We start from the raw sequence: 25,401 nt of genomic DNA, 5'->3' as shown, positions 1-25,401 counted from the left end.
CGCCGACAAAGTGGGGTGTGAAGGGACATGCCGGGAGTCCAGACTGGACCCGCTTTTCTTCCAAATCTTTAAAATAAAATAAAAATGAGAAAAAAATATCAGAGAATGCAAGTGTGTGTATCCTCCTGAAACACAAAGCATTGAACTGGGTAGATTGTCATCCAGGGAGTGTATATAGCCTGGAGGGAGGAGCTACACGTTTGAGTGTAGTACTTTGTGTGTCCTCCGGAGGCGCTAGCTATACACCCATGGTCTGGGTCTCCCATGGAAGGAACGATAAAGAAATGTATTTTTTTTTTTTCACAGCTCAACATTATAAACTTCAGTGAAGCACCTGGGGGTTCAGGGTACTCCACTAACATCTAGATAAATTCCTTGTGGGGTCTATTTTCCAAAATGTGGCCACATGTTGAGGAGCTTCACTGTTTAGGCACCTCAGGGGCTCTCCTAATGCAACATGGCGTCCGCTATTGATTCCAGACAATTTTGCAGTCAAATGGCACTCCTTCCCTTCAGAGCCCCGCCGTGTGCCCAAACAATTGATTTCCACCACATATAAGGTATCGCCAAACTTAGGAGAAATTGCACAATAAATTTCATGGTGATTTTTTTCCTGTTACCCTTGTGAAAAAAAGCTACCTGGTTGAAATAACAATTTTGTGGTAAAATTTTATTTTTTTATTTTCATGGCTCAACGTTATAAAATTCTGTGAAGCACCTGGGGGTTCAGGGTACTCACCAACATCTAGATAAATTCCTTGAGGGGCCTAGTTTCCAAAATGGGGTCACTTGTGCGGGGTTTCTGCTGTTTAGGTACCTTAGGGGACCTCCAAATGCAACATGGTGCCCGCAATCTTTTTCAGCCAAATTTTCTTTCCAAAATTCAAATATTGTTCCTTCCGTTCCAAGCCCTCCCATTTGTCCAAACAAAGGTTTCAGACCACATGTGAGGTATCACCGCACTCACAAAAAAGTGGGTAACAAACCTTGAGGTCAAATTTTTGGAATTACCTCTTGAAAAAGTGAGAAAATTGATGCTAAAGCAACATTTTTGATAAAATTATTAAAATTTTCAATATGACAACGCTACGTTAACAAAATCTGTGAAGTACCTTTGGATCCAAAATGCTCACTATACCCCTAGATAGAAGCCTTGAGGGGTCTAGTTTCCAAAATTGCGTCACTTGTGAGGGGTTTCTTCTGTTTAGGTACCTTAGCGGACCTGTAAATGCAACATGGTGCCCGCAATCTATTTCAGCCAAATTTGCTTTCCAAAATTCAAATATTGGTCCTTCTGTTCCGAGCCCTCCCATTTGTCCAAACAGAGGTTTCTGACCACATGTGGGATATCGGTGCGTTCATAAGAAAGTGGGGAACAAGTTTTGGGGTCCATTTTGTTGTGTTATTTCTTCTAAAAGTGAATAAATTTGGGTTAGAGCAACATTTTTAGGTAAAATTTAATTTTTGCTTTTTTTCATTCCACATTGCTTTTGTTCATGTGAAGCACCTGAAGGGTTAATAAACTTCTTGAATGTGGTTTTGAGTACTTTGAGGGGTGCAGCTTTTAGAATGGTGTCACTTTTGGGTATTTTCTGTCATCTAGGTCTCTCAAAGTCACTTTAAATATGATGTGGTCCCTAAAAAAATGGTTTTGTAAATTTTGATGTAAAAATGAGAAATCGCTGATAAACTTTGAACTCTTCTAACTTCCTAACAGAAAAAAATTTTGTTTCTAAAATTGTGCTTATGTAAAGTAGACATGTGGGAAATGTTATTTATTAACTATTTTGTGTCACAGAAATCTCTGGTTTAACGGTATAAAAATTCAAAAGTTGAAAATTCCTAAATTTTCAAAATTTTTGACAAAATTCATTTTTTTCATAAATAAAACGCAAAAATATTGTCCTAAATTTGGTACTAACATGAAGTCCAATATGTGACGAAAAAACAATCTCAGAATCACCGGGATCCGTTGAAGTGTTCCAGAGTTATAACCTCATGAAGTGACACTGGTCAGTATTGCAAAATTTGGTCTGGTCATTAAGGTGAAAATTAGCTCCGTCACTAAGGGGATATACTGTCAGGGGGAGGGCTTTCTGTTGCCTGGAGATTTATCAGGCTGCCAATAGCAACCAATCACAGCTTAGCTTCTATTTTGCTACAGTTAATTAATCTGAGCTCTAATTGGTTTATATAGGCAACAAAGGACATTCTCAGTATAACAAAGCTTGTGTGAGGTAATAGGATGTCAGTTAGGGTGTGTTGGTGGAAAGGCTGATGTCAGTCACATTACCTCTATGTGAGAGGATATAGAAACTGTCAGTTACAGACTATTTTTACCACAATAATGCCTCATAAGAAAAGGAATTCCTTGGCACGAATGTCAGCTGATCTGAAAAGAAAAGCTGCATTACGGGCCAATGAAAAATGTGAAGACCGAGAAACAAGGCTGACACACATGAGAATAGCAGCTGCTTCCTCAAGAGCCAATGAACTTTGAGGAGAGGGAAGTGAGGCTTGCAGACAAGAGAACAAGAACAGCTTCCTCAAAGGCCAATGAACTTTCAGAGGAGAGGGAATGGAGGCTTGCAGATATGAAAACAAGAACAGCTTCCTCAAGAGCCAATGAACTTTCTGAGGAGAGGGAATGGAGGCTTGCAGATAAGAGAAGAAGAGCTGTTTCATTATGGGCCAATGAGTCATCTCAGCATAGAGAAGGCCGACTTGCCACTAAGAGAATTGCTATTTCTTCCACCAGGGCACAGGAAATGGCTGGAGATTTGAAACATGCTGCCTTTTGTTACCAGTCAGACATAAACTATAAGGATCATCCTAAAGTTCAGATAGGAAAAATGGATGTGGTCTGCATGTACTGCAGTGCCCTGAAATGGAAAGATGAACCGCCAGGTTTATGCTGTGCAAATGGCAAGAATAATTTTTTGTTAATACATTCTATTTTATTAACAGCAGTTATTAACCCGGGCGAAGCCGGGTAGTACAGCTAGTTATCAATAAAAATCATTTTTGATGTACTTGATTTTCAATTGTCTAATTGGGCTATTTGATCACTTTTTCCTCCTCCCCCTTTTCTACACTGGCCCAGATGCAGAACCCCCTTAAAAGGGAACCAACCAGCAGGATTTTCACATATAAAGTACATGCAGTGCCATACTGGCACTAGTATGAGATTCAATGCTTGATTGCGGTAGAATCCTTTATTAAAGCTTCAGAAATGACGTCACTGGTGGAGTGGTTTAAGCAGCGGGGCAGGGCTTTGTTGGTCAGGTCCTCAGGAATGCTTCCTCCTCTTTGCTCGCTGATTTTCTATATTTAAATTTCACACCGCCACTGCCATTCTTGGCGGTGCATATGCATTGCTAGTGTGACGTTTTCTTTAATAAAATGGAGCCAGGATCAGTGAATGTGCGTACAGTGATCTCCGGCGCCATTTTTTTTTAAGGACACATGCAATGATGAAAAAAAAAAAAAAATAAATAAATAAAAAAAAAAATAAAATGGAGCTACGGGGGCGTGGCCTGGACCTCATGTAGAGAGGAAGCAGCGTGGGTGAGCTCCTGCCTGGATCCTGAATTATCCTGCACACCGGCCTTGCTGACAGGCACTACCGACCCTGGAGGGCTGCAACACAACTTATAACACCCAGGGAAGCGAGAACAGCCAGGATATGCCGACCCGCAGCAGCAATAAAAGGGACAGAGACGCGCAGGAGCGTGCCTCTGAAGAATCCAATATGGCGCCGCCGGCATCCACACCATCCCGAGCTGGAGCAGTGGGAGTAGCAAGCAGGTTGGAGCGGTTTGCCAGAGTGGCCCCTGGCACAGAGCCTACCTGCAACGAGGCACCCGATGGCAGCGCTGAACGGGCCCTGGAGCAGGGAGAAAACATACCCGACAGTGAGACTGTGAGTACCCTGGGCCTTGCATGTTCAGCAGCACAAGGTATGTAGACACACAGGCCTGTGCTGGCAGAGGGAGGAGGGGGAGATGTGGAGCAAACAACACCTGTTTTCACTGAGGCCATACTGAGAGACATTCTGGCAGCAATTAACTCTTGCAATACCACATTGGCCACTCTAAGCAGCCAGATGGGAACTGTCACCTCAGATATGGCCTGTATTAAACGTGAGCTGCAAGGGGTGACTGTCAGAATGGGGGAGTTGGAGGAAAGAGTGAGTACAACAGAGGATAAATTACCACCAATGTCACGAGAGCTGGGAAAGGCCACGCAAAATATCTCCACATTGCTAAACAAGGTGGATGATTTGGAAAATCGCTCCCGCAGAAATAATTTGCGACTGGTGGGGGTCCCAGAGAGGATGGAGGGCAATGACCTACTGAACTGAATTTCTTTGAAAAATGGCTTAAAGACACCATGGGAAAAGACATACTATCCTCTTTCTTCACCATTGAAAGGGCGCACAGGGTCCCTGCGCGTGCCCCACAGCCGGGAGCACCCCCACGTCCTATTCTGATTAAACTACTGCACTATAAAGATAGGGACACTATCCTGCGCAGAGCCAGAGATATCAAAGAACTTGCAATTGATGGGAGGAAGATATCAATATTTCCTGATTTCTCCATGGAAGTGCAACGTAAAAGAGCGCAATTTATTGAGATCAAAAAACGACTGCGCAACCTGCAAGTGCCATACTCCATGATGTACCCTGCTAAGCTGCGGATTGCTGCGAACGGAGAGACTCATTTTTTTGATACGGCTGGGGCGGCGCTGTCTTGGCTGGATATCAATGAGAGATCCCTGAGGAGGAAGAATACCTGAGATTTCCCTTTCTGCCGCCAGGCGTTGTTTTTGTTTGGGACGCTATGCTGGTGAGCTCATTACAGTTAAATTCATCTAGGATCCAGGTTGGGAGACGGCCGGTTCATTGTGGACACCCGCTGCACTAGCGAGTTGTGGACCCCCTCCCTGCATGGACTTGGGGCGTGTTTTTAGCCCTGATTCTCTCTATTTGGGAGAAATGTGTAAGATACACTTGATTTTGAGGGCAGGGGCACTGCGCACTGGTGTGCGGAGCCCTATCTCTCTCCTTGTTTTTCTTGTTTATTGTTGTATGATGCAATCTGTTTGGGAAGTGTGGTGTGCCTCAGTCGTGTCGCTCAACCTAATGTTTTTGAGAATCGGTGGAGAACGCCTCTCTCCTCCAGGTATGAAGTATCCGTCCGGATCATATCTTAGTCTACGCTTATGGCGACATCTTTAAATATTGTAGCGTGGAATGTTAGAGGGCTCGGAGATGCGAACAAAAGATGTGCTATATTTACTCACCTACAGAAACTTTTACCGGCTATTTTATGTCTCTCCGAGACCCACATGGTCAGGGATAATGTTCATTGGCTGAGGAAGGGATGGATCGCGCATGAATATCATTCCACATACTCGACCCATGCACGGGGTGTGAGTGTGTTGGTGCACAAATCCATCCCGTTCTCATGTACCAAATCAGTGATTGACCCGGGGGGCAGATTTGTATGTTTGCTTTGCACGCTGTATGGTATACAATTTATTCTGGTTGCGATATATATCCCTCCACCATATTCAGTCGAACCGGTAAAGAAGGGAATTTTGTTTACTTACCGTAAATTCCTTTTCTTCTAGCTCCAATTGGGAGACCCAGACAATTGGGTGTATAGCTTATGCCTCCGGAGGCCACACAAAGTATTACACTTAAAAGTGTAAAGCCCCTCCCCTTCTGCCTATACACCCCCCGTGCATCACGGGTTCCTCAGTTTTAGTGCAAAAGCAAGAAGGAGGAAAGCTAATAAATTGGTTTAAAGTAACTTCAATCCGAAGAAATTTCGGAGAACTGAAACCATTCTACATGAACAACATGTGTACACGAAAAAACAACAGCCCGAAGGGAACAGGGCGGGTGCTGGGTCTCCCAATTGGAGCTAGAAGAAAAGGAATTTACGGTAAGTAAACAAAATTCCCTTCTTCTTTGTCGCTCCATTGGGAGACCCAGACAATTGGGACGTCCAAAAGCTGTCCCTGGGTGGGTAAAATAATACCTCGTAATAGAGCCGTAAAAACGGCCCGTTCCTACAGGTGGACAACCGCCGCCTGAAGGACTCGTCTACCTAGGCTGGCATCCGCCGAAGCATAGGTATGCACCCGATAGTGTTTGGTGAAAGTGTGCGGGCTCGACCAGGTAGCCGCCTGGCACACCTGCCTGATTGAGATGAAAGGTGGATACCACCTTAGGAAGAAATTCCGGAACCGGGCGCAGCACCACCTTGTCCTGGTGAAACACCAGGAAAGGAGCCTTGCATGACAACGCTGCCAGCTCAGACACTCTCCAAAGTGATGTGACTGCTACTAGGAAGACCACCGTCTGCGAAAGGCGAGAAAGAGAAATATCCTTCAAAGGCTCGAAAGGTGGCTTCTGAAGGGCCCTCAGAACCCTGTTCAGATCTCAGGGTTCTAACGGCCGCCTGTAAGGAGGGACAATGTGACAAACCCCCTGCAGGAACGTGCGTACCTGAGAAAGCCTGGCAAGACGCTTCTGAAAGAACACAGAAAGCGCTGAGACTTGTCCCTTAAGGGAGCCGAGCGACAAACCTTTTTCCAATCCTGATTGAAGAAAGGAAAGAAAAGTGGGCAAGGCAAATGGCCAGGGAGAAAACCCCTGATCAGAGTACCAAGATAAGAATATCTTCCACGTCCTGTGGTAGATCTTGGCAGACATTGGTTTCCTGGCCTGTCTCATAGTGGCAATGACCTCTTGAGAAAACCCTGAAGACGCTAGGATCCAGGACTCAATGGCCACACAGTCAGGTTGAGGGCCGCAGAATTCAGATGGAAAAATGGCCCTTGAGACAGCAAGTCTGGTCGGTCTGGTAGTGCCCACGGTTGGCCCACCGTGAGATGCCACAGATCCGGGTACCACGACCTCCTCGGCCAGTCTGGAGCGACGAGAATGGCGCGGCGGCAGTCTGACCTGATCTTGCGTAACACTCTGGACAACAGTGCCAGAGGTGGAAACACATAAGGGAGTTGAAACTGCGACCAATCCTGAACTAAGGCGTCTGCCGCCAGAGCTCTGTAATCGTGAGATCGTGCCATGAATGCCGTGACCTTGTTGTTGTGCCGGGACGCCATTAGGTCGACGTCCGGCATCCCCCAGCGGCAACAGATCTCCTGAAACACGTCCGGATGGAGGGACCATTCCCCTGCGTCCATGTCCTGGCGACTGAGAAAATCTGCTTCCCAGTTTTCTACGCCCGGGATGTGAACTGCGGATATAGTGGAGGCCGTGGCTTCCACCCACATCAAAAACCGCCGGACTTCCTGGAAGGCTTGCCGACTGCGTGTTCCGCCTTGGTGGTTGATGTGAGCCACCGCTGTGGAGTTGTCCGACTGAATTCGGATCTGCTTGCCTTCCAGCCACTGCTGGAACGCTTTTAGGGCAAGATACACTGCCCTGATCTCCAGAACATTGATCTGAAGGGAGGACTCTTGCTGAGTCCACGTACCCTGAGCCCTGTGGTGGAGAAAGACTGCTCCCCACCCTGACAGACTCGCGTCCGTCGTGACCACCTCCCAGGATGGGAGTAGGAAGGATTTCCCCTTTGACAATGAAGTGGGAAGAAGCCACCACCGAAGGGAAGATTTGGCTGCCTGAGAGAGGGAGACGTTCCTGTCGAGGGACGTCGACTTCCTGTCCCATTTGCGTAGGATGTCCCATTGAAGAGGACGCAGGTGAAACTGCGCGAAAGGGACTGCCTCCATTGCTGCCCCCATTTTCCCTAGGAAGTGCATGAGGCGCCTCAAGTGGAGTGACTGACCTTGAAGGAGAGATTACAACCCTGTCTGCAGTGACCGCTGTTTGTTCAGCGGAAGCATCACCATCGCTGATAGGGTATGAAACTCCATGCCAAGATATGTCAGCGATTGGGCCGGTGTCAGATTTGACTTTGGAAAATTGATGATCCACCCGAAACTCTGGAGAGTCTCCAGAGTAGCGGTGAGGCTGTGTTGGCATGCCTCTTGAGAGGGTGCCTTGACCAGCAGATCGTCTAAGTAAGGGATCACCGAGAGACCCTGAGAGTGGAGGACCGCTACTACTGTAGCCATGACCTTGGTGAAGACCCGTGGGGCTGTCGCCAGGCCGAACGGCAGTGCCACGAACTGAAGGTGTTCGTCTCCTATGGCGAAGCGCAGGAAGCGCTGATGCTCTGGAGCAATCGGTACGTGGAGATAAGCATCTTTGATATCGATCGATGCAGGGAAATCTCCTTGGGACATTGAGGCGATGACGGAGCGGAGGGATTCCATCCGGAACCGCCTGGTCTTTACGTGTTTGTTGAGCAGTTTTAGGTCCAGGACAGGACGGAAAGACCCGTCCTTCTTTGGAACCACAAACAGGTTGGCGTAAAAACCGTGACCCTGTTGCTGAAGAGGAACCTGGACCACCACTCCTTCTGCCTTCAGAGTGCCCACCGCCTGCATAAGAGCATCGGCTCGCTCGGGAGGCGGAGATGTTCTGAAGAATCGAGTCGGAGGACGAGAGCTGAACTCTATCTTGTAACCGTGAGACAGAATATCTCTCACCCATCGGTCTTGGACATGTGGCAACCAGGCGTCGCAAAAGCGGGAGAGCCTGCCACCGACTGAGGATGCGGGTTGGGGAGGTCGAAAGTCATGAGGAGGCCGCTTTGGGAGCGGTTCCTCCGGCGGTCTTTTTAGGACGTGACTTAGACCGTCATGAATCAGAGTTCCTCTGATCCTTCTGAGGCCTTTTGGACGAGGAGAATCGGGACCTGCCCGCGCCCCGAAAGGACCGAAACCTCGACTGTCCCCTCCTCTGTTGGGGTATGTTTGGTTTGTCCTGGGGTAAGGATGTATCCCTTCCCTTGGATTGTTTGATGATTTCATCCAATCGCTCACCAAACAAGTTGTCGCCAGAAAATGGCAAACTGGTTAAGCACTTTTTTGGAAGCAGAATCTGCCTTCCATTCCCGTAGCCACAAGGCCCTGCGTATTGCCACCGAATTGGCGGATGCAACCGCCGTACGGCTCGCAGAGTCCAGGATAGCATTAATGGCGTAGGACGCAAATGCCGACGTCTGAGAGGTTAGGAACGCCACTTGTGGCGCAGACGTACGTGTGACTGCGTCAATTTGCGCTTGACCCGCTGAGATAGCTTGGAGTGCCCATACGGCTGCGACTGCTGGAGCAAAAGACGCGCCGATAGCTTCATAGATGGATTTCAACCAGAGCTCCATCTGTCTGTCAGTGGCATCGTTGAGTGAAGCCCCATCTTCCACTGCAACTATGGATCTAGCCGCCAGTCTGGAGATTGGAGGATCCACCTTGGGACACTGAGTCCAGCCCTTGACCACGTCAGGGGGGAAGGGATAACGTGTATCCTTAAGGCGCTTAGAAAACGCTTATCTGGACAAGCTCGGTGTTCCTGGACTGCCTCTCTGAAGGCAGAGTGGTCCAGAAACATACTCGTTGTACGCTTGGGAAACCTGAAGCGGAATTTCTCCTGCTGAGAAGCTGACTCCTCCACTGGAGGAGCTGAGGGAGAAATATCCACCATTTGAATGATGGACGCGATAAGATCATACACTATGGCGTCCCCATCAGGAGTCTCACGGTTGAGAGCGGCCTCAGGATCAGAATCCTGATCAGCTACCTCCGCTTCATCATACAGAGAGTCCTCCCGCTGAGACCCTGAACAATGTGATGATGTCGAGGGAATTTCCCAGCGAGCTCGCTTAGGCGGTCTGGGGCTGCGGTCTGTGTCAGAGACCTCACCCTGGGATCTATGAGACACCCCGGGAGCACATTGTTGTTCCAATTGAGGGGGACCAGAGTGCAATGATTCAACAGTGCCCATGGTCTGAGATACCGGTCTGGACTGCAAGGCTTCTAGTATCTTAGCCATAGTCTCAGAAAGTCTATCAGTAAAAACTGCAAACTCCGTCCCCGTCACCTGGACAGTGTTAGCAGGTGGTTCCCCCTGGGCCACCCTTAGCAGAGGCTCCGGCTGAGTAAGTGCCACAGGGGCCGAGCATTGCACACAATGAGGGTCAGTGGAACCTGCCGGTAGTATAGCCGTACATGCGGCGCAGGCAGCATAGTAAGCCTGTGCTTTGGCACCCTTGCTTTATGTGGACGACATGCTGTTGTCTCCTCTGAGCAATCCAGGAGGGTATATAGCCAAAAATCAACCGTGCACCATACAGTGTAAAGTATAGCCTATAAGCATATAATCTATATGTACACTTCTGCACTAGTGGGGCCAGCACCTCAGGTGCTGCTTACCGCCCGCTCAAAGCGGTTGTGTTGATCACCAGAATCACTGCCTGGGTCTCCCAGCGCTTGTCTCCCCTCTCCAGCGTCAGACGAGCTGACAGGAATGGCTGCCGGCGTCCTGAGGAGAGGAGGGGGCCGTGGGCGTGCCCTAGAAAGTGCGGGAATCCGGTGCCCCACTGTGCACAGTGAGGGGGGTGGAGTATGCAAAGCACGTTCCAGCCCTCAGCGCTGACGTCCTGTACAGAGTCTCGCCCTTCCCCTGACTGACAGGCCTGGGGGCGGGAAAAGAGTGAGACTAGGCCGCAAAAGCCGGGGACTAAAGTTATAAGCGCGGCCGGCGTATAAGCGCGGTCGGCGCGGTAGTCCCCGGCGTACTAACACTCCCAGGCGCGCTGCAGTGTGAAATGGCAGCGCGCGGTCAGCGCGGTAGTCCCCAGTAAACTAACACACCCAGCCACGCTGCAGTGTGTGATGGCACAAGCGCGGTCAGCGCTGCGGTCCCCGGCGCACTAACACACCCAGCAATGCTGGAGTGTTTCTGTGCGCGGTCCCCACGGGGACACAGAGTACCTCAAAGTAGCAGGGCCTTGTCCCTGACGATACTCGGCTCCTTGTCCAGCATAGTCCCCAGGGGCTGTGGATGGAGCACGGTCTCAGTGCCTGGAGACCGATTAGGATCCCACTTCACCCAGAGCCCATCAAGGGATGGGGAAGGAAAACAGCATGTGGGCTCCAGCCTCCGTACCCGCAATGGATACCTCAACCTTAACAACACCGCCGACAAGAGTGGGGTGAGAAGGGAGCATGCTGGGGGCCCTGTTATGGGCCCTCTTTTCTTCCATCCGACATAGTCAGCAGCTGCTGCTGACTAAGCTGTGGAGCTATGCGTGGATGTCTGCCTCCTTCGCACAAAGCATGAAAACTGAGGAACCCGTGATGCACGGGGGGTGTATAGGCAGAAGGGGAGGGGCTTTACACTTTTAAGTGTAATACTTTGTGTGGCCTCCGGAGGCATAAGCTATACACCCAATTGTCTGGGTCTCCCAATGGAGCGACAAAGAAAAGGATATTGTCTATTTTAGATTCCCTTCCATCTGTGCAGACGCTTTTGATAGGGGATTTTAATAATTACTTACATCCCTATCTAGATAAGTTACACTCGGGAAACATATCGGAGAACGCCGCCCCGACTTCATTTGCTAGAATGCTAACGGAGCTGGGTTTTGTAGATCTTTGGCGTGCCCAACACCCCACAACCAAACAATTCTCCTGTTACTCTAGCTCCCACCACACCATGTCACGGATAGACCTGGCTATTGGAAACGCACTTATGGCCTCATATACACAAAAGGTGGCCTACCTACCTAGAAGCGTATCTGATCACTCACCATTACATGTTACGCTTGCATGGGGAAACCCCGTCACTCTGCCCAGGCCTATCTGGAAACTTAATCCCTTCTGGATCCAGCTTATTGGGGGATCTTTATATGATAACATTCTAGAATACTTCCATATTAATGAGTGCTCTGCACCGCGACACATAGTTTGGGACTCTATGAAAGCTGTGGTAAGGGGCATATATATTAGAGAAATATGCATACGCAAAAATCAAACCAAATGTTACACCCAGAGTCTGATTCAGGAGGTATCTGATGCGGAGGCTGCGGTGGTGCTCAACCCAACAGTAGAAACTAAAAACACTCTAGAGAAGGCACAGATGTCACTCAAAGAAAATCTCATGTCGGTGGCAGAAAATAAACGCTATTTCCTTAAACAAAATTATTTTATGGCGGGGGAGGGCGTGGGGCACCTACTGGCCACAGTCATTAGAGCACAGGAAGGATCTTCTTATATAAATAGGTTAAAGACGGAATCAGGTGACTTTGTAACAGAAAGCGAGGATATAATAAGAGAAATAAAGAGGTATTATATGCGGCTATACACATCAGACTGTGACCTCACGGAGACTGAGATTGAGCAGTATTTGGATGCTCTCTCTCTTCCTTCACTGAGTGATGTAAACAGGGAATTGCTGGACTGGGACATCTCATTGGAAGAACTGGAGGAAGCGCTTGGCCAGACACAAAATGAAAAAGCTCCGGGAACGGATGGCCTGCCTGGAGAGTTTTATAAAACGTATGCACCCTTACTGCTACCCAAACTACTTAAGGTATTTGAAGAGGCTGAAAGGCAGAGGGTCCTCCCGCCCTCTATGAGGGAAGCCTTAATAGTCTTAATATTAAAACCTGGAAAAGATCCAGAGATCCCGGATTCGTATCGCCCAATCTCTCTCCTACAAACAGACATTAAATTGCTGGCCAAGGTGCTCGCCAATGGGATGTCCCGAGTCATCTCATCTATAGTGCAGAGTGATCAGACAGGCTTCATTCCATGCAGAGCCACATCTATGAATCTCAGGAAATTATATTTGGGAATTCAACATAGTTCTGAGGTACCGGGGGAAAGGGCAATTTTGTCATTAGACGCCGCTAAGGCGTTCGATAGCCTTGAATGGGAATATATGTGGGCTGTACTTCGGAAAATGGGCTTTGGACATAGATTCATAAATTGGGTAAAACTGCTATATGACTCACCGGTGGCAAAGGTTAGGGTTAATGGCAGGGTCTCCGAGTCTTTTCCTCTTGGAAGAGGTACTAGACAAGGGTGCCCGCTTTCACCCTTGCTATTCGCGACTGCAGTGGAGCCGTTGGCAGTGGCAATACGGAAATCCAGGGAGGTAGAGGGATTTCGGTGTGGAGCCGTGGAACAAAAGATATCATTATACGCAGACGATCTACTCTTATATTTAGACAGGGTACGTTCCTCGATTTTGCCGGCAATGAATATCATTCGGGAATTTGGACAGAGGTCTGGTCTACTAATCAACTGGTCCAAGTCGGCTTTAATGCCGTTGGACCCCCTTCCGGGGGACTTTTCGGACTTACAGATTCCAGTTCCTGTGGTCCGGGAGTTTAAATATCTGGGAGTAATTGTCAGCCCAATCCCGAAGGATTTCCAGGCCCTAAATCTGGAACCCCTGTTACAGCGATTCAGAGCAAAAGTGCATACCTGGTGCCGTTTGCCGCTATCAAATGTCGGCAGATCCAATTTAATTAAAATGGTAATGATGCCACAATTACTGTACCTTATACATAATTCTCCAGTGTGGATATGTAGGGAATTTTTTGTAAAAATTAATACAATATTCCGGGAACTTATTTGGAAGAAAAAGCAAGCTAGGATTCGACTGGAAGTGCTACAGCGGGGAAAGGAGGAGGGAGGACTGGCGGTACCAAACCCATATATATACTATATAGCCTCCCAGATGCAACATCTGAGGGGTTGGGGCAAAGAAGGAGGGTATGATACCAGTGGTGATATAGTGAGAGAGGGATCAGTATGGAAGTACCCAGGTTGCCGGTTGGATGTGGGACAAAGACAGATAAATGGGGCACGATATCCCACACTGGCTATGATATTCCGGGTGTGGGACAGGGGTAAGTCTCTTTTGAGGATAAGCGGACCTACAGAGCTCTGGCCACTGTGGCAGAACCCCGACTTGCCAGAAATTAAAAAATTAGTAGGGTTCAGAGGATGGGAGGATAAAGGGATCCATTTAGTGTCACAAGTACTACAAAATAATACTCTTAAAAGCTTTGAACAACTGAGAACGGAGTTTCACCTTCCGCATGTCTTCTTTTATCAGTATTTGCAGCTGAGACACGCACTGGAAAGGCAGGGGAGGACAAACCCGGTCACAGTGACACATAATCAAACATTACATAGGCTGCTTACATCTGACTCCTCTGAGGGTATGTGCGCACGTTGCTTTTTACCTGCTTTTTACCTGCTTTTTTGCTGCTTTTTCTTCTGCGCTGTTTAATGCCAAAATGGATGTGTTCTTCTATTCAAGCAAAGTCTATGGGAATTTGGGTTTCTTGTTCACACTATGTTGTTCAAAATGCTGCCTTTTTGTGGCAGAACTTTGGTCAAAAACTCAGCTTTTCAAAGAAGCAACATGTCAATTGTTTTTGCCATTTGGGTTTTGCACTGCAAAGCTGAGTTTTTGACCAAAGTTCTGCCACAAAAAGGCAGCATTTTGAACAACATAGTGTGAACAAGAAACCCAAATTCCCATAGACTTTGCTTGAATAGAAGAACACATCCATTTTGGCATTAAACAGCGCAGAAGAAAAAGCAGCAAAAAAGCAGGTAAAAAGCAGGTAAAAAGCAACGTGCGCACATACCCTAAGGGTCTTATTTCGGAACTATATAAAAAATTACTACCTGCCCATCTGGAAACACATCCATTGCTTGTTAAAAGCAAATGGGAACGAGACGTCGGTCCCCTGACGGAAGGCCAGTGGTCTGATATATTGGAACAAGTTCCTAAACTGGTGGTATCGGAGTGCCAAAAGCTGTCTCAAATATATCTCATCCACAGGGTATATAAAACTCCCAGTCTACTATTTAAGATGGGACTCAGACCAAACACACAGTGTGTTAGGTGTGGACAGGATGATGCCCATTTGATGCATGTTATGTGGGAGTGTGGACACATTGGTGATTTCTGGAACCAAACCCTGGGACTTATAGGTCAAGTATATCATATCACAATACCACCGTCGCCCCGCCTGTGCCTGTTGAGTCTATGGGAAGGAGAAGTGGATCCGGATTCTCCAACAGCCCTGGGAATAGCACGTATCTTGTACCAAGCAAGAAAGCTACTTGCATATCACTGGTTAGACCCTCTACCACCAACATTACCAGAGCTCAAAAACAAATTAAATAACGTCATAAGATTGGAAAGGGGAGTTTATTTAAAAAGAAAAACATTGAAAAAGTTTTACAACATTTGGCGGCCATGGATGGAGTTGCCGGGCCTACCCTCTAGTGCACTGGTTCGGGATGCAATGCTGGACCGGTTACTGTTGTGCCTGCAGTGATGGCATGTGTGAGGAAGGGAATTAAAACTAGTTTTTTCTGTGGCGAAATGGACTTTGAATGAAGAGGTGAGAGAGGACTGGAATGGTTTCATGGATGACTGCACGGAGAGGGAGGAGCAGGAGAGTATAGCAATATGATGTGGAGCGACACGGCTGATGGAGGAGGTGTTCCTGTTAGTCTGAGGCATTATTGCATAATTTAAGTTTTGTTTATTTGTAGAGCCACGAGGTTTGTAGGCTCAAGTTATATAATATAATTATGATTTGAGAACTCTATTATTATATTTACATATATGCAGAGAAAGAACCTGATTTATAAATCATATGTGTTTATCTGTTTATTGTTATCAGTTATATGAAAAGTGAAATACTCTCTGTATTGATCCCTAATGATTTAATAAAAAAAGATCTGATTTAAAAAAAATAAAAAAATAAAGTCAATACGCGCATGTGCAACCGCCGCTCATATTAGTCTCGCTCCACAGTGTGGATTCATCCTTGATGGGCACTTATGCTACAACCAGCACCCCAGAGAGAAATGGAGAAACTGTGATTACCTTGGAAAATACAGCTGGAGGATTGTGGCTCATCTTCCAAGGCATTTATTTCGACTCTGGACTATATCTATAAAAACAATCACTGATCTCGAGGAGACCAGCCAGAGAAAACACTGCCGGCAGCCAGCAAAGGCGCTCAACACAGTGAAATCCTAGGTGCATTGCCCCCTGCGAAGTATGCAAATCAAAAAAGGTCCGTGGAGCCTCTGTTAGGAGTCTCGACAGACTCCTAACAGAGGCTCCACGGACCTTTTTTGATTTGGACTATATCTATGTTAGTGGATTGTTTTATTATCCTTTCGGTTGGCATGAAAGTTATGGTTCTTGAGATTGTTCACTTATCTCTCGCTCTGTTGATTGTGTGGTACCGGAGAAGGACCTGGTGACAACCGGAGATCACAGTACTCGCATGCGCAGATTCCGACGCCATTTTATCGAAGACACCGTCATATCAGCAATGTGCATGTGCCGGCAACAGTGGCAATGGCGGTGGTGGCGCAAAATTTCAGTAAGGAAGAAGAAGTGAGCCACGAGGAGGAAGCATCCTGAGGACCTGACCCACCCCGATGCTCAGGCCACTGCCCAACTATGTCATTTCTGAAGCTTTGATGAAGGATTTTTCTGAAATCAAGCATCAAACCTCTAAACTAAACTGACGGTATGATCTGAATCCGCATCCTAGCGCCACCATGGCACTGCCTGGACTTTATATGTTGGTTCCCTTGAATAGGAAGGATTAACAGCTGATTAACCTATAAATATGGAGAGACAAGGATGTGGCTCTTGGCCTTAGCCAAGCATTAAAATGAAATAGCGCTACCTACTAATCCTGCTGCCAGCTATATATGAAAAATATAAAGAAAAAACACAATGACAACTTAATCTCCACCAATATCACAAGTTAAATAAAGAGTAATGTTATAGATTTCAGTTTTGTGAAGCAGCAGAGTTCATTAGATCACATAAAAAAAAAAAAGTTTTCTAGACACTTACAGTTTTTCTTCGGATACATCTTCTGAAATGTTCTTGAGTTCTGTCGGGCCGTGAAGTCCTTCCTCCTTCAGTCTTTCTTTTCCAAATTCTGATGGGTAAATCTGCAAAACACATAGAAACTAAGGTGAGGGATGGAGCTGGTGGCATTTATACAGACTGCAGTGTATGTACAGTACTGTGCAAAAGTTTCAGGCATGTATGGAAAAAAGGCAAAAAATTACGGCTATGTGCCCACGGGACTCTGTAAAACCTGCGGATTTATCTGGATTTTCTAGATAAATATGCAGGTTTTAGCAAGTACAGACACTCCCCATGTTATCCTATGTGACATGGAGAGTGCTGTGTCCATGCTGCGGAATGTGTGGCAGCGGAATATGGTGTGGATGTCCCGCAGCTGCACGCAACTGCATGTCAATTGTTCCTGCGGAAATATCTGCGGAAATCCCAGCCCTCCGCTATGGAGATACAGGCCGGGACTTCCGAAGGTAAGTCGCACGAATGTCCGCAGGTTTACCGCAGATATTTTGCTGGAATCCCGCAGCTATGTATAGCTGCGGATTCCGGGGAGCTGCTGCAGGAAACCTGCGGATATATCTGCGGGTACAGAGTCCCGTGAGCACATAGCCTAAAACCGCTTAAAAAATAAATAAATAAATAAAAAGGAGTGAAAATATTTTTTATCAAGTAACAAAAGGCAAAAAGAATGAGCAAAAGAGAAGGCTCCTTGCCTTCAATACAGCATCAGTTCTTTCATCCAAAAATTGATTTCTGCAGAATCTGTTTGATAATGGATCCATTAACGGATGGTTATTTATCTACCATTTGAAACGGATCCAGTAAGCAAAAAAAAAAGGATCATTTACAAATGGAAGAAAAACAGATGGATAATATAATTAACAGATCTGTTTTCCATAGACTTCAATGTTAAAAAAACGGATCCTGCAAAAATCAATGTTTTAAAAACGGACAAGAAAGTTTTGTCTGCGCAACTTATTTGCCAACGGATGGCTGCTGGATCTGACGGAGGATTACCGGACATGTGAGATCAGCCGTATACACGCAGAGATTTTGTAGGATTATATAGTGCTGGAGTGACCAATTCTACCAAACAGGTGAGGATCATCATTTTCATACGTTTCAAGAGGATCAGCAGTGCCCGGTGAATCTGACTGTTTTCATTTTCATACGTAGGGTGAGACACAGGGATTGGACGCCTCGTTGAGCTCCTTCAAAGCCAATTAGAAGAAATGATGCTGTCTTAAAGGGAACCAATCACCAGGATTTTCCTATATACCCTAACCCGTGATCGCATTACAGGGACCCGATTGCCAGGAAGAAGTAAACGATTCCTCTGCCGGCTGGCTGAATGCTGTGATCACAATTAGTCGCAACATTTAGGGGGGTTAAACTACCGGAAGCGGTGCGGGCACCACTCCTAGCAGTGAGGGCCGAGTCTCGGCTATAACATCAACTGGATAACAATCAAAAAGACTGCTGGAACACCATTGTAAATGTGAACAGGGTGCTAGCCAAAATATACACAATCTATATGAAGTGAAAGCTGCACACCAAATTCAGAGAAATATGAATAAGCATAACTGCTCTATGATACATAAGGAATGAAAAATACAATTAGCCGTATGAAAAATTGAAAAAATTGAAATGTGACATTGCAAAACTGCTGAGGATTATTTGAAAGAAAAAAAAAAAAAAAAAAAAAAAAAAAAAAAAAGATATTTAGCTAATGTATTGATCAATTCATTACTGCCCCACAACCACTTCACGGTAATCTCTTATTTATGGGGTCTTCAATTTTTTCAATTTTTCATATGGCTACTTGTATTTTTCATTCCTTATGTATTATAAAGCAGTTATGCTTACTCATATTTCTCTGAATGGGTGTGCAGCTTTCACTTCAAATAGGTAACATCAGCTGGAAAACTCGCGGCGATCATGGCGTAAGAGCGCAGAAACCCCCACGATCGCCATGAAAATATGCACTACTTATGCCAAAACATGCAGTTTTGTGTGCAGAAACTCTGCTGCGTGGGCACATAGCATATTTTGTTATTTTGTGAAAAGCAAAATTTGTGTCAGGCTCAAAACCTTTGGCTACAGCTGTACAGACCATGTATAAAAAATTAATAGGGCAATTACAGAATCATAGCAGCCCCATTGCACTGCATCACGTTCGGGAGACATACGGGTTCTGGAGATACTTGGCTTTCCTTACAGCTCCACAGATATAAAAGAAACTATGACAAACACAATCTGCTGTGGGCTCTGACTACAGATCATTTTTAGGTATAATAGAGATATATATATATCTAAGATATAAAGCTGAGAGTGTATGTGTGTGTGTGTGTGTGTGTCCACTAAAGGAATCCGCACCGTCACATTTACAATCACGAAATTTTGCACAGACGCCTCTTGTGACCCAGGGAGCGTCGTAGACTGTTTTGACAGAAAAATTTAACCCCGTGCTCTACCTCTACAGTTAGTCTCTAAAATCCTGCCGCCATTAAACTGAATGGAGGTGGGAGCTATAGGTTATTAATAGCAACTCTCAGTGGTTGCTATAGGAACAAAATGAACTGCTAGTTGAAGTTTATGCATGAGGTTATATGATGTCGGTGGAGAGATGGATAGAGAGACAGAAAAAGACAGACAGACAGAGACACAGACCGAGACAGCCGGGGAAAGACACAGCCGGGGAAAGACACAGCCGGGGAAAGACACAGCCGGGGAAAGACACAGACCGGGAAAGAGACAGACCGGGGAAAGAGACAGACCGGGGAAAGAGACAGACCGGGGAAAGAGACAGACCGGGGAAAGAGACAGACCGGGGAAAGAGACAGACCGGGGAAAGAGACAGACCGGGGAAAGAGACAGACCGGGAAAGAGACAGACCGGGAAAGAGACAGACCAAGACAGATGTAAAAGAGACAGACGGGGAAAGAGACAGACAGACAGACAGACAGAGACTGGGAAAGAGACAGTTACTGGCCCGGGTACTACAGCTAAAATATTATATATATATATATATATATATATATATATATATATATATATATATATATATATATATATATATATATAATTATTTTTTTTGGGGGGGGAAAGAAAATAGAGGTAACAAAAGAAGAAGAAGATAGGTATAAATACTTTTGAATAAATATTATTTTTCTAATAAAACTCCCCTCCTCTACTCAAACACTAAAGATCCAGGGGTCTCCACCAGTCCGGCAGGGATGACCCCATGCCCATCATTTATGTGACCACTGCAGCTAATCACTGTCCTGTGCAGTCAGGAGCAGAATATGTAGATGGCTAGTGACTAGCCGCACTGATCACTTAAATTACTGATGTCACTTCAACTCTTTAGGATCGGTGATCTCCAGAGTTGAGGGTTGCTAGAGGATAACTTATTGTGTTACCAAATTTTCTGCTCTTAGAAATGTAAAAGGCAGTGTTTCCACAAATATGTAATGTGTATAGAGGCCATATACAGATCGCCCCCCCCCCTCCCCTCCCCCGGTCAGGACTCACTGCGTTCTGAACGCAGCGAGTCCTGATCGTGGGCACATACCCTAATAGGTCAGAATAGTGCATCATATATATGTCACAATGTGACTGCAGGTATCATGCCAGGTACAAGAGGATTCTTGGCGAGCGGTGTAACACAGAGAGAACACCAGGGTAGCAATACAACAGGCCCTGGCTAGGGAGAGGGGAGCAGGGGTCACCTCCTAACACTGAGGCTGATCCCTAAACGCTCTTATGTACGTATGTACTAGACAGGTGCTTCCCACTTGTGCCGTCACATGTCTAGGCATTCGTTGGCTCTGAACTCACCCTGACTAATGAAGGCCAGCGAAATGCTAGTTTCACCAGTGCAATAAGACAACATGATGAAGGTAAGACAAATGGGTGGGGAAAGACATAACAATAAGCACTACTTGGTTTCTTCAGCAGAAAACTTTGCAACTACAACAGAAATGACACCACAGCTATGCAGCACCAAGATCCTTCAACATGGACAGCATAGGTATGAGCTAAAGCCAGCATAGGAAGGAGTGAGGAGCGGATATTTATAGCAGAAGGGAGTGGCTGCAGCTGAGGTTACAACTCTTAGATCACTATAGGAAAGAAACGAACCTCTTACCCCTTCAGTACCAGATGGAATGAAATACGCTACAACTCAGGGTAAACAATGAATGGGCACTAAAGCGGATCTGTGATCAACAATACGATATGACCTTCTGATCCATATCCACCAGAGATCACATCAGGAAATGCCACACTCGTGACAATATAGACATAAAGTAAGTAGAATAAAAAGCCTAATCCATAGTACTGGAGCTGCCAAATGAATCAATCTACCAATCTAATGTGGGCCTCACACGGTACGATATATCGGGCGATATGTCGGCGGGGTCACGTCGTAAGTGACGCACATCTGGCATCGTTTGATATATCGTAGCGTGTGACAGCTACGAGCGACGGTGAACGAGCAAAAATACTCACCTTATCGTTGCTACGTCGCTCATTATCAAAAAGTCGTTTCTTCTTCTGCGCGCCGGTTGTTCATCGTTCCGAGGCAGCGCACATCGCTCCGTGTGACACCCTGGGAACGATGCACACAGCTTACCTGCGTCCCGCTGGCAATGCGGAGGGAAGGAGGTGGGCGGGATGTTTACGTACAGCTCATCTCCGCCCCTCCGCTTCTATTGTCCGGCTGCTGTGTGACGCCGCTATGACGCCGAACGTCCCTCCCCCTTCAGGAAGAGGATGTTCGCCACCCACAGCGAGGTCGTCCGGGAGGTAAGTGCGTGTGACGGGGGGTTAACGACTTTGTGCGCCACAGGCAACTAATTTCCCATGACGCACAAACGACGGGGCAGGTACGTTCGCACAATAGATCATACCGTGTGACTCCGGCATAAGGCTAAGAAACAACGCCCAGGATATAAGCAATGTTACTAGCACCACTTACCCATAATCACCAGTACTGGTGCATGGTTGACACCAGAGATTATGGGTAAGTTGTGTAACATTGCTTATATCTGGAGCGCTGTTTCTTAGCCTTACATTGGTAGACTGATTCATCTGGCCGCTCCATTACTGTGGATTAGTATACATAAGAGTATTTACTCTTTATATACGACCTCTGAATACTTTGTGCCTCCTAATTTGCACCTTATGTGCTTGTTCTCTCCACTAAGACTGTTCTCTTTATTTTGTCTTTATATTTGATGATTTTAACAGAAAGAAGGGAATTTTGTTTACTTACCGTAAATTCCTTTTCTTCTAGCTCTAATTGGGAGACCCAGACAATTGGGTGTATAGGCTATGCCTCCGGAGGCCGCACAAAGTATTACACTCAAAAGTGTTAAGCCCCTCCCCTTCTGCCTATACACCCCCCGTTGCTCCCACGGGCTCCTCAGTTTTGGTGCAAAAGCAAGAAGGAGGAAAAAAGAATTATAAACTGGTTAAAAGTAACTTCAATCCGAAGGAATATCGGAGAACTGAAACCATTCAACATGAACAACATGTGTACACAAAAAAACAGGGGCGGGTGCTGGGTCTCCCAATTAGAGCTAGAAGAAAAGGAATTTACGGTAAGTAAACAAAATTCCCTTCTTCTTTGTCGCTCTATTGGGAGACCCAGACAATTGGGACGTCCAAAAGCAGTCCCTGGGTGGGTAAAATAATACCTCGTAAGAGAGCCGTAAAACGGCCCCTTCCTACAGGTGGGCAACCGCCGCCTGAAGGACTCGTCTACCTAGGCTGGCATCCGCCGAAGCATAGGTATGCACCTGATAGTGCTTCGTGAAAGTGTGCAGGCTCGACCAGGTAGCCGCCTGACACACCTGCTGAGCCGTAGCCTGGTGCCTCAAAGCCCAGGACGCGCCCACGGCTCTGGTAGAACGGGCTTTCAGCCCTGAGGGAACCGGAAGCTCAGCAGAACGGTAGGCTTCGATAATTGGCTCCTAGATCCACCGAGCCAGGGTTGATTTGGAATCCTGTGACCCTTTACGCTGGCCAGCGACAAGGACAAAGAGTGCATCCGAGCGGCGCAGGGGCGCCGTACGAGAAATGTAGAGTCTGAGTGCTCTCACCAAATCTAACAAGTGCAAATCCTTTTCACATTGGTGAACTGGATGAGGATAACAAGAAGGTAAGGAGATATCCTGATTGAGATGAAAAGAGGATACCACCTTAGGGAGAAAATCCGGAACCGGACGTAGAACCACCTTGTCCTGGTGAAACACCAGGAAAGGGGCTTTGCACGACAATGCTGCTAGCTCAGACACTCTCCGAAGAGAAGTGACTGCTACTAGAAAAAAACACTTTCTGCGAAAGTCGTGAGAGGGAAATATCTCTCATTGGCTCGAATGGTGGTCTCTGAAGAACCATCAGAACCCTGTTTAGATCCCAGGGATCTAACGGCCGCTTGTAATGTGGAACAATGTGACAAACCCCCTGCAGGAACGTGCGTACCTGTGGAAGCCTGGCTAGGCGCTTCTGGAAAAAACCCAGAGAGCGCTGAGACTTGTCCCTAAAGGGAGCCGAGCGCCAAACCCTTTTCCAGTCCAGATTGAAGGAAGGACAGAAAAGTGGTCAAGGCAAAAGGCCAGGGAGAAATACCCTGAGCAGAGCACCACGACAGGAAAATTTTCCACGTTCTGTGGTAGATCTTGGCGGATGTTGGTTTCCTAGCCTGTCTCATAGTGGCAATGACGTCTTGAGATAACCCTGAAGACGCTAGGGTCCAGGACTCAATGGCCACACAGTCAGGTTGAGGGCCGCAGAATTCAGATGGAAAAAAACGGCCCTCGAGATAGCAAGTCTGGTCGGTCTGGTAGTGTCCACGGTTGGCCGACCGTGAGATGCCACAGATCCGGGTGCCACGACCTCCTGGCCAGCCTGGAGCGACGAGGATGGCGCGGCGGCAGTCGGCCCTGATCTTGCGTAACACTCTGGGCAACAGTGCCAGCGGAGGAAACACATAAGGGAGCTGAAACTGCGACCATCCTGAACTAAGGCGTCTGCCGCCAGAGCTCTGGGATCTTGAGACCGTGCCATGAACATTGGTACCTTGTTGTTGTGCCGGGACGCCATGAGGTCGACGTCCGACACCCCCCAGCAGCAACGGATCTCCTGAAACACGTCCGTGTGAAGGGACCATTCCCCTGCGTCCATGCCCTGGCAACTGAGATAATCTGCTTCCCAGTTTTCCACGCCTGGGATGTGAACTGCGGATATGGTGGATGCCGTGGCTTCCACCCACATCAAAATCCGCCGGACTTCCTGGAAGGCTAGCCGGCTGCGTGTGCCACCTTGGTGGTTGATGTATGCCACCGCTGTGGAATTGTCCGACTGAATTCGGATCTGCTTGCCCTCCAGCCACTGCTGGAACGCTTTCTGGGCAAGATACACTGCCCGTATTTCCAGAACGTTGATCCGAAGCGAGGACTCTTGCAGGGTCCACGTACCCTGAGCCCTGTGGTGGAGAAAAAACCGCTCCCCACCCTGACAGACTCGCGTCCGTCGTGACTATTTCCCAGGATGGGGGTAGGAAGGATTTCCCCTTCGATAATGAAGTGGGAAGAAGCCACCACCGAAGGGAAGCTTTGGTCGCCTGAGAGAGGGAGACGGTCCTGTTGAGGGACGTCGGCTTCCTGTCCCATTTGCGTAGGATGTCCCATTGAAGGGGACGCAGGAGAAACTGCGCGGAAGGGACTGCCTCCATTGCTGCCACCATCTTCCCCCGGAAGTGCATGAGGCGCCTCAAGGAGTGTGACTGGCCTTGAAGGAGAGATTGTACCCCTTTCTGTAGTGACTGCTGCTTGATCAGCGGAAGCTTCACTATCGCTGAGAGGGTATGAAACTCCATGCCAAGATATGTCAGCGATTGGGCCGGTGTCAGATTTGACTTTGGAAAATTGATGATCCACCCGAAACCCTGGAGAGTCTCCAGGGAAGCGTCGAGGCTGCGTTGGCATGCCTCTTGAGAGGGTGCCTTGATCAGCATCCAAGTACGGGATCACCGAGTGACCCTGCGAGTGTAGGAGCGCTACTACAGTAGCCATAACCTTGGTAAAAACCCGTGGGGCTGTTGCCAGGCCGAACGGCAGTGTCACGAATTGCAGGTGTTTGTTTCCTATGGCGAAGCGCAAGAAGCGCTGGTGCTCTGGAGCAATCGGTACGTGGAGATAAGCATCTTTGATATCGATCGATGCAAGGAAATCTCCTTGGGACATTGAGGCGATGACGGAGTGGAGGGATTCCATCCTGAACCGTCTGGTCTTTACATGTTTGTTGAGCAGTTTCAGGTCCGGGACCGGGCGGAAAGACCCGTCCTCCTTTGGGACCACAAACAAGTTGGAGTAAAAACCGTGGCTCTGTTGCTGAAGAGGAACCGGGATCACCACTCCTTCTGCCTTCAGAGTGCGCCGCGCCTGCAGAAGAGCCTCGGCTCGCTAGGGAGGCGGGGATGACCTGAAGAATCGAGTCGGGGGACGAGAGGTGAACTCTATCTTGTAACCGTGAGACAGAATGTCTCTCACCCAGCGGTCTTTTATTTGTGGCAGCCAGGT

At 47.4% G+C, this 25,401-nt stretch overlaps 1 protein-coding gene across 1 annotated transcript in view; it reads right to left on the bottom strand.

The window, feature by feature from the left end:
• The window catches only part of ESF1 (ESF1 nucleolar pre-rRNA processing protein), a 136,556-nt gene that overhangs the window by 93,144 nt on the left and 18,011 nt on the right, over positions 1–25,401 (bottom strand). Inside the window, exon 5 of the mRNA XM_075339281.1 lies at positions 16,799–16,899. Within this exon, the coding sequence (XP_075195396.1) occupies positions 16,799–16,899 (101 nt within the window). The remainder of the gene's footprint in view (positions 1–16,798; positions 16,900–25,401) is intronic.

The sequence above is a fragment of the Anomaloglossus baeobatrachus genome, chromosome 3 (genome assembly GCF_048569485.1).
Source record: "Anomaloglossus baeobatrachus isolate aAnoBae1 chromosome 3, aAnoBae1.hap1, whole genome shotgun sequence".
NCBI classification, from domain to species: Eukaryota; Metazoa; Chordata; class Amphibia; order Anura; family Aromobatidae; genus Anomaloglossus; species Anomaloglossus baeobatrachus.
The sequence above is the reverse complement of the archived record's forward strand: the minus strand, read 5'-3'. Positions and strand labels throughout refer to the sequence as shown.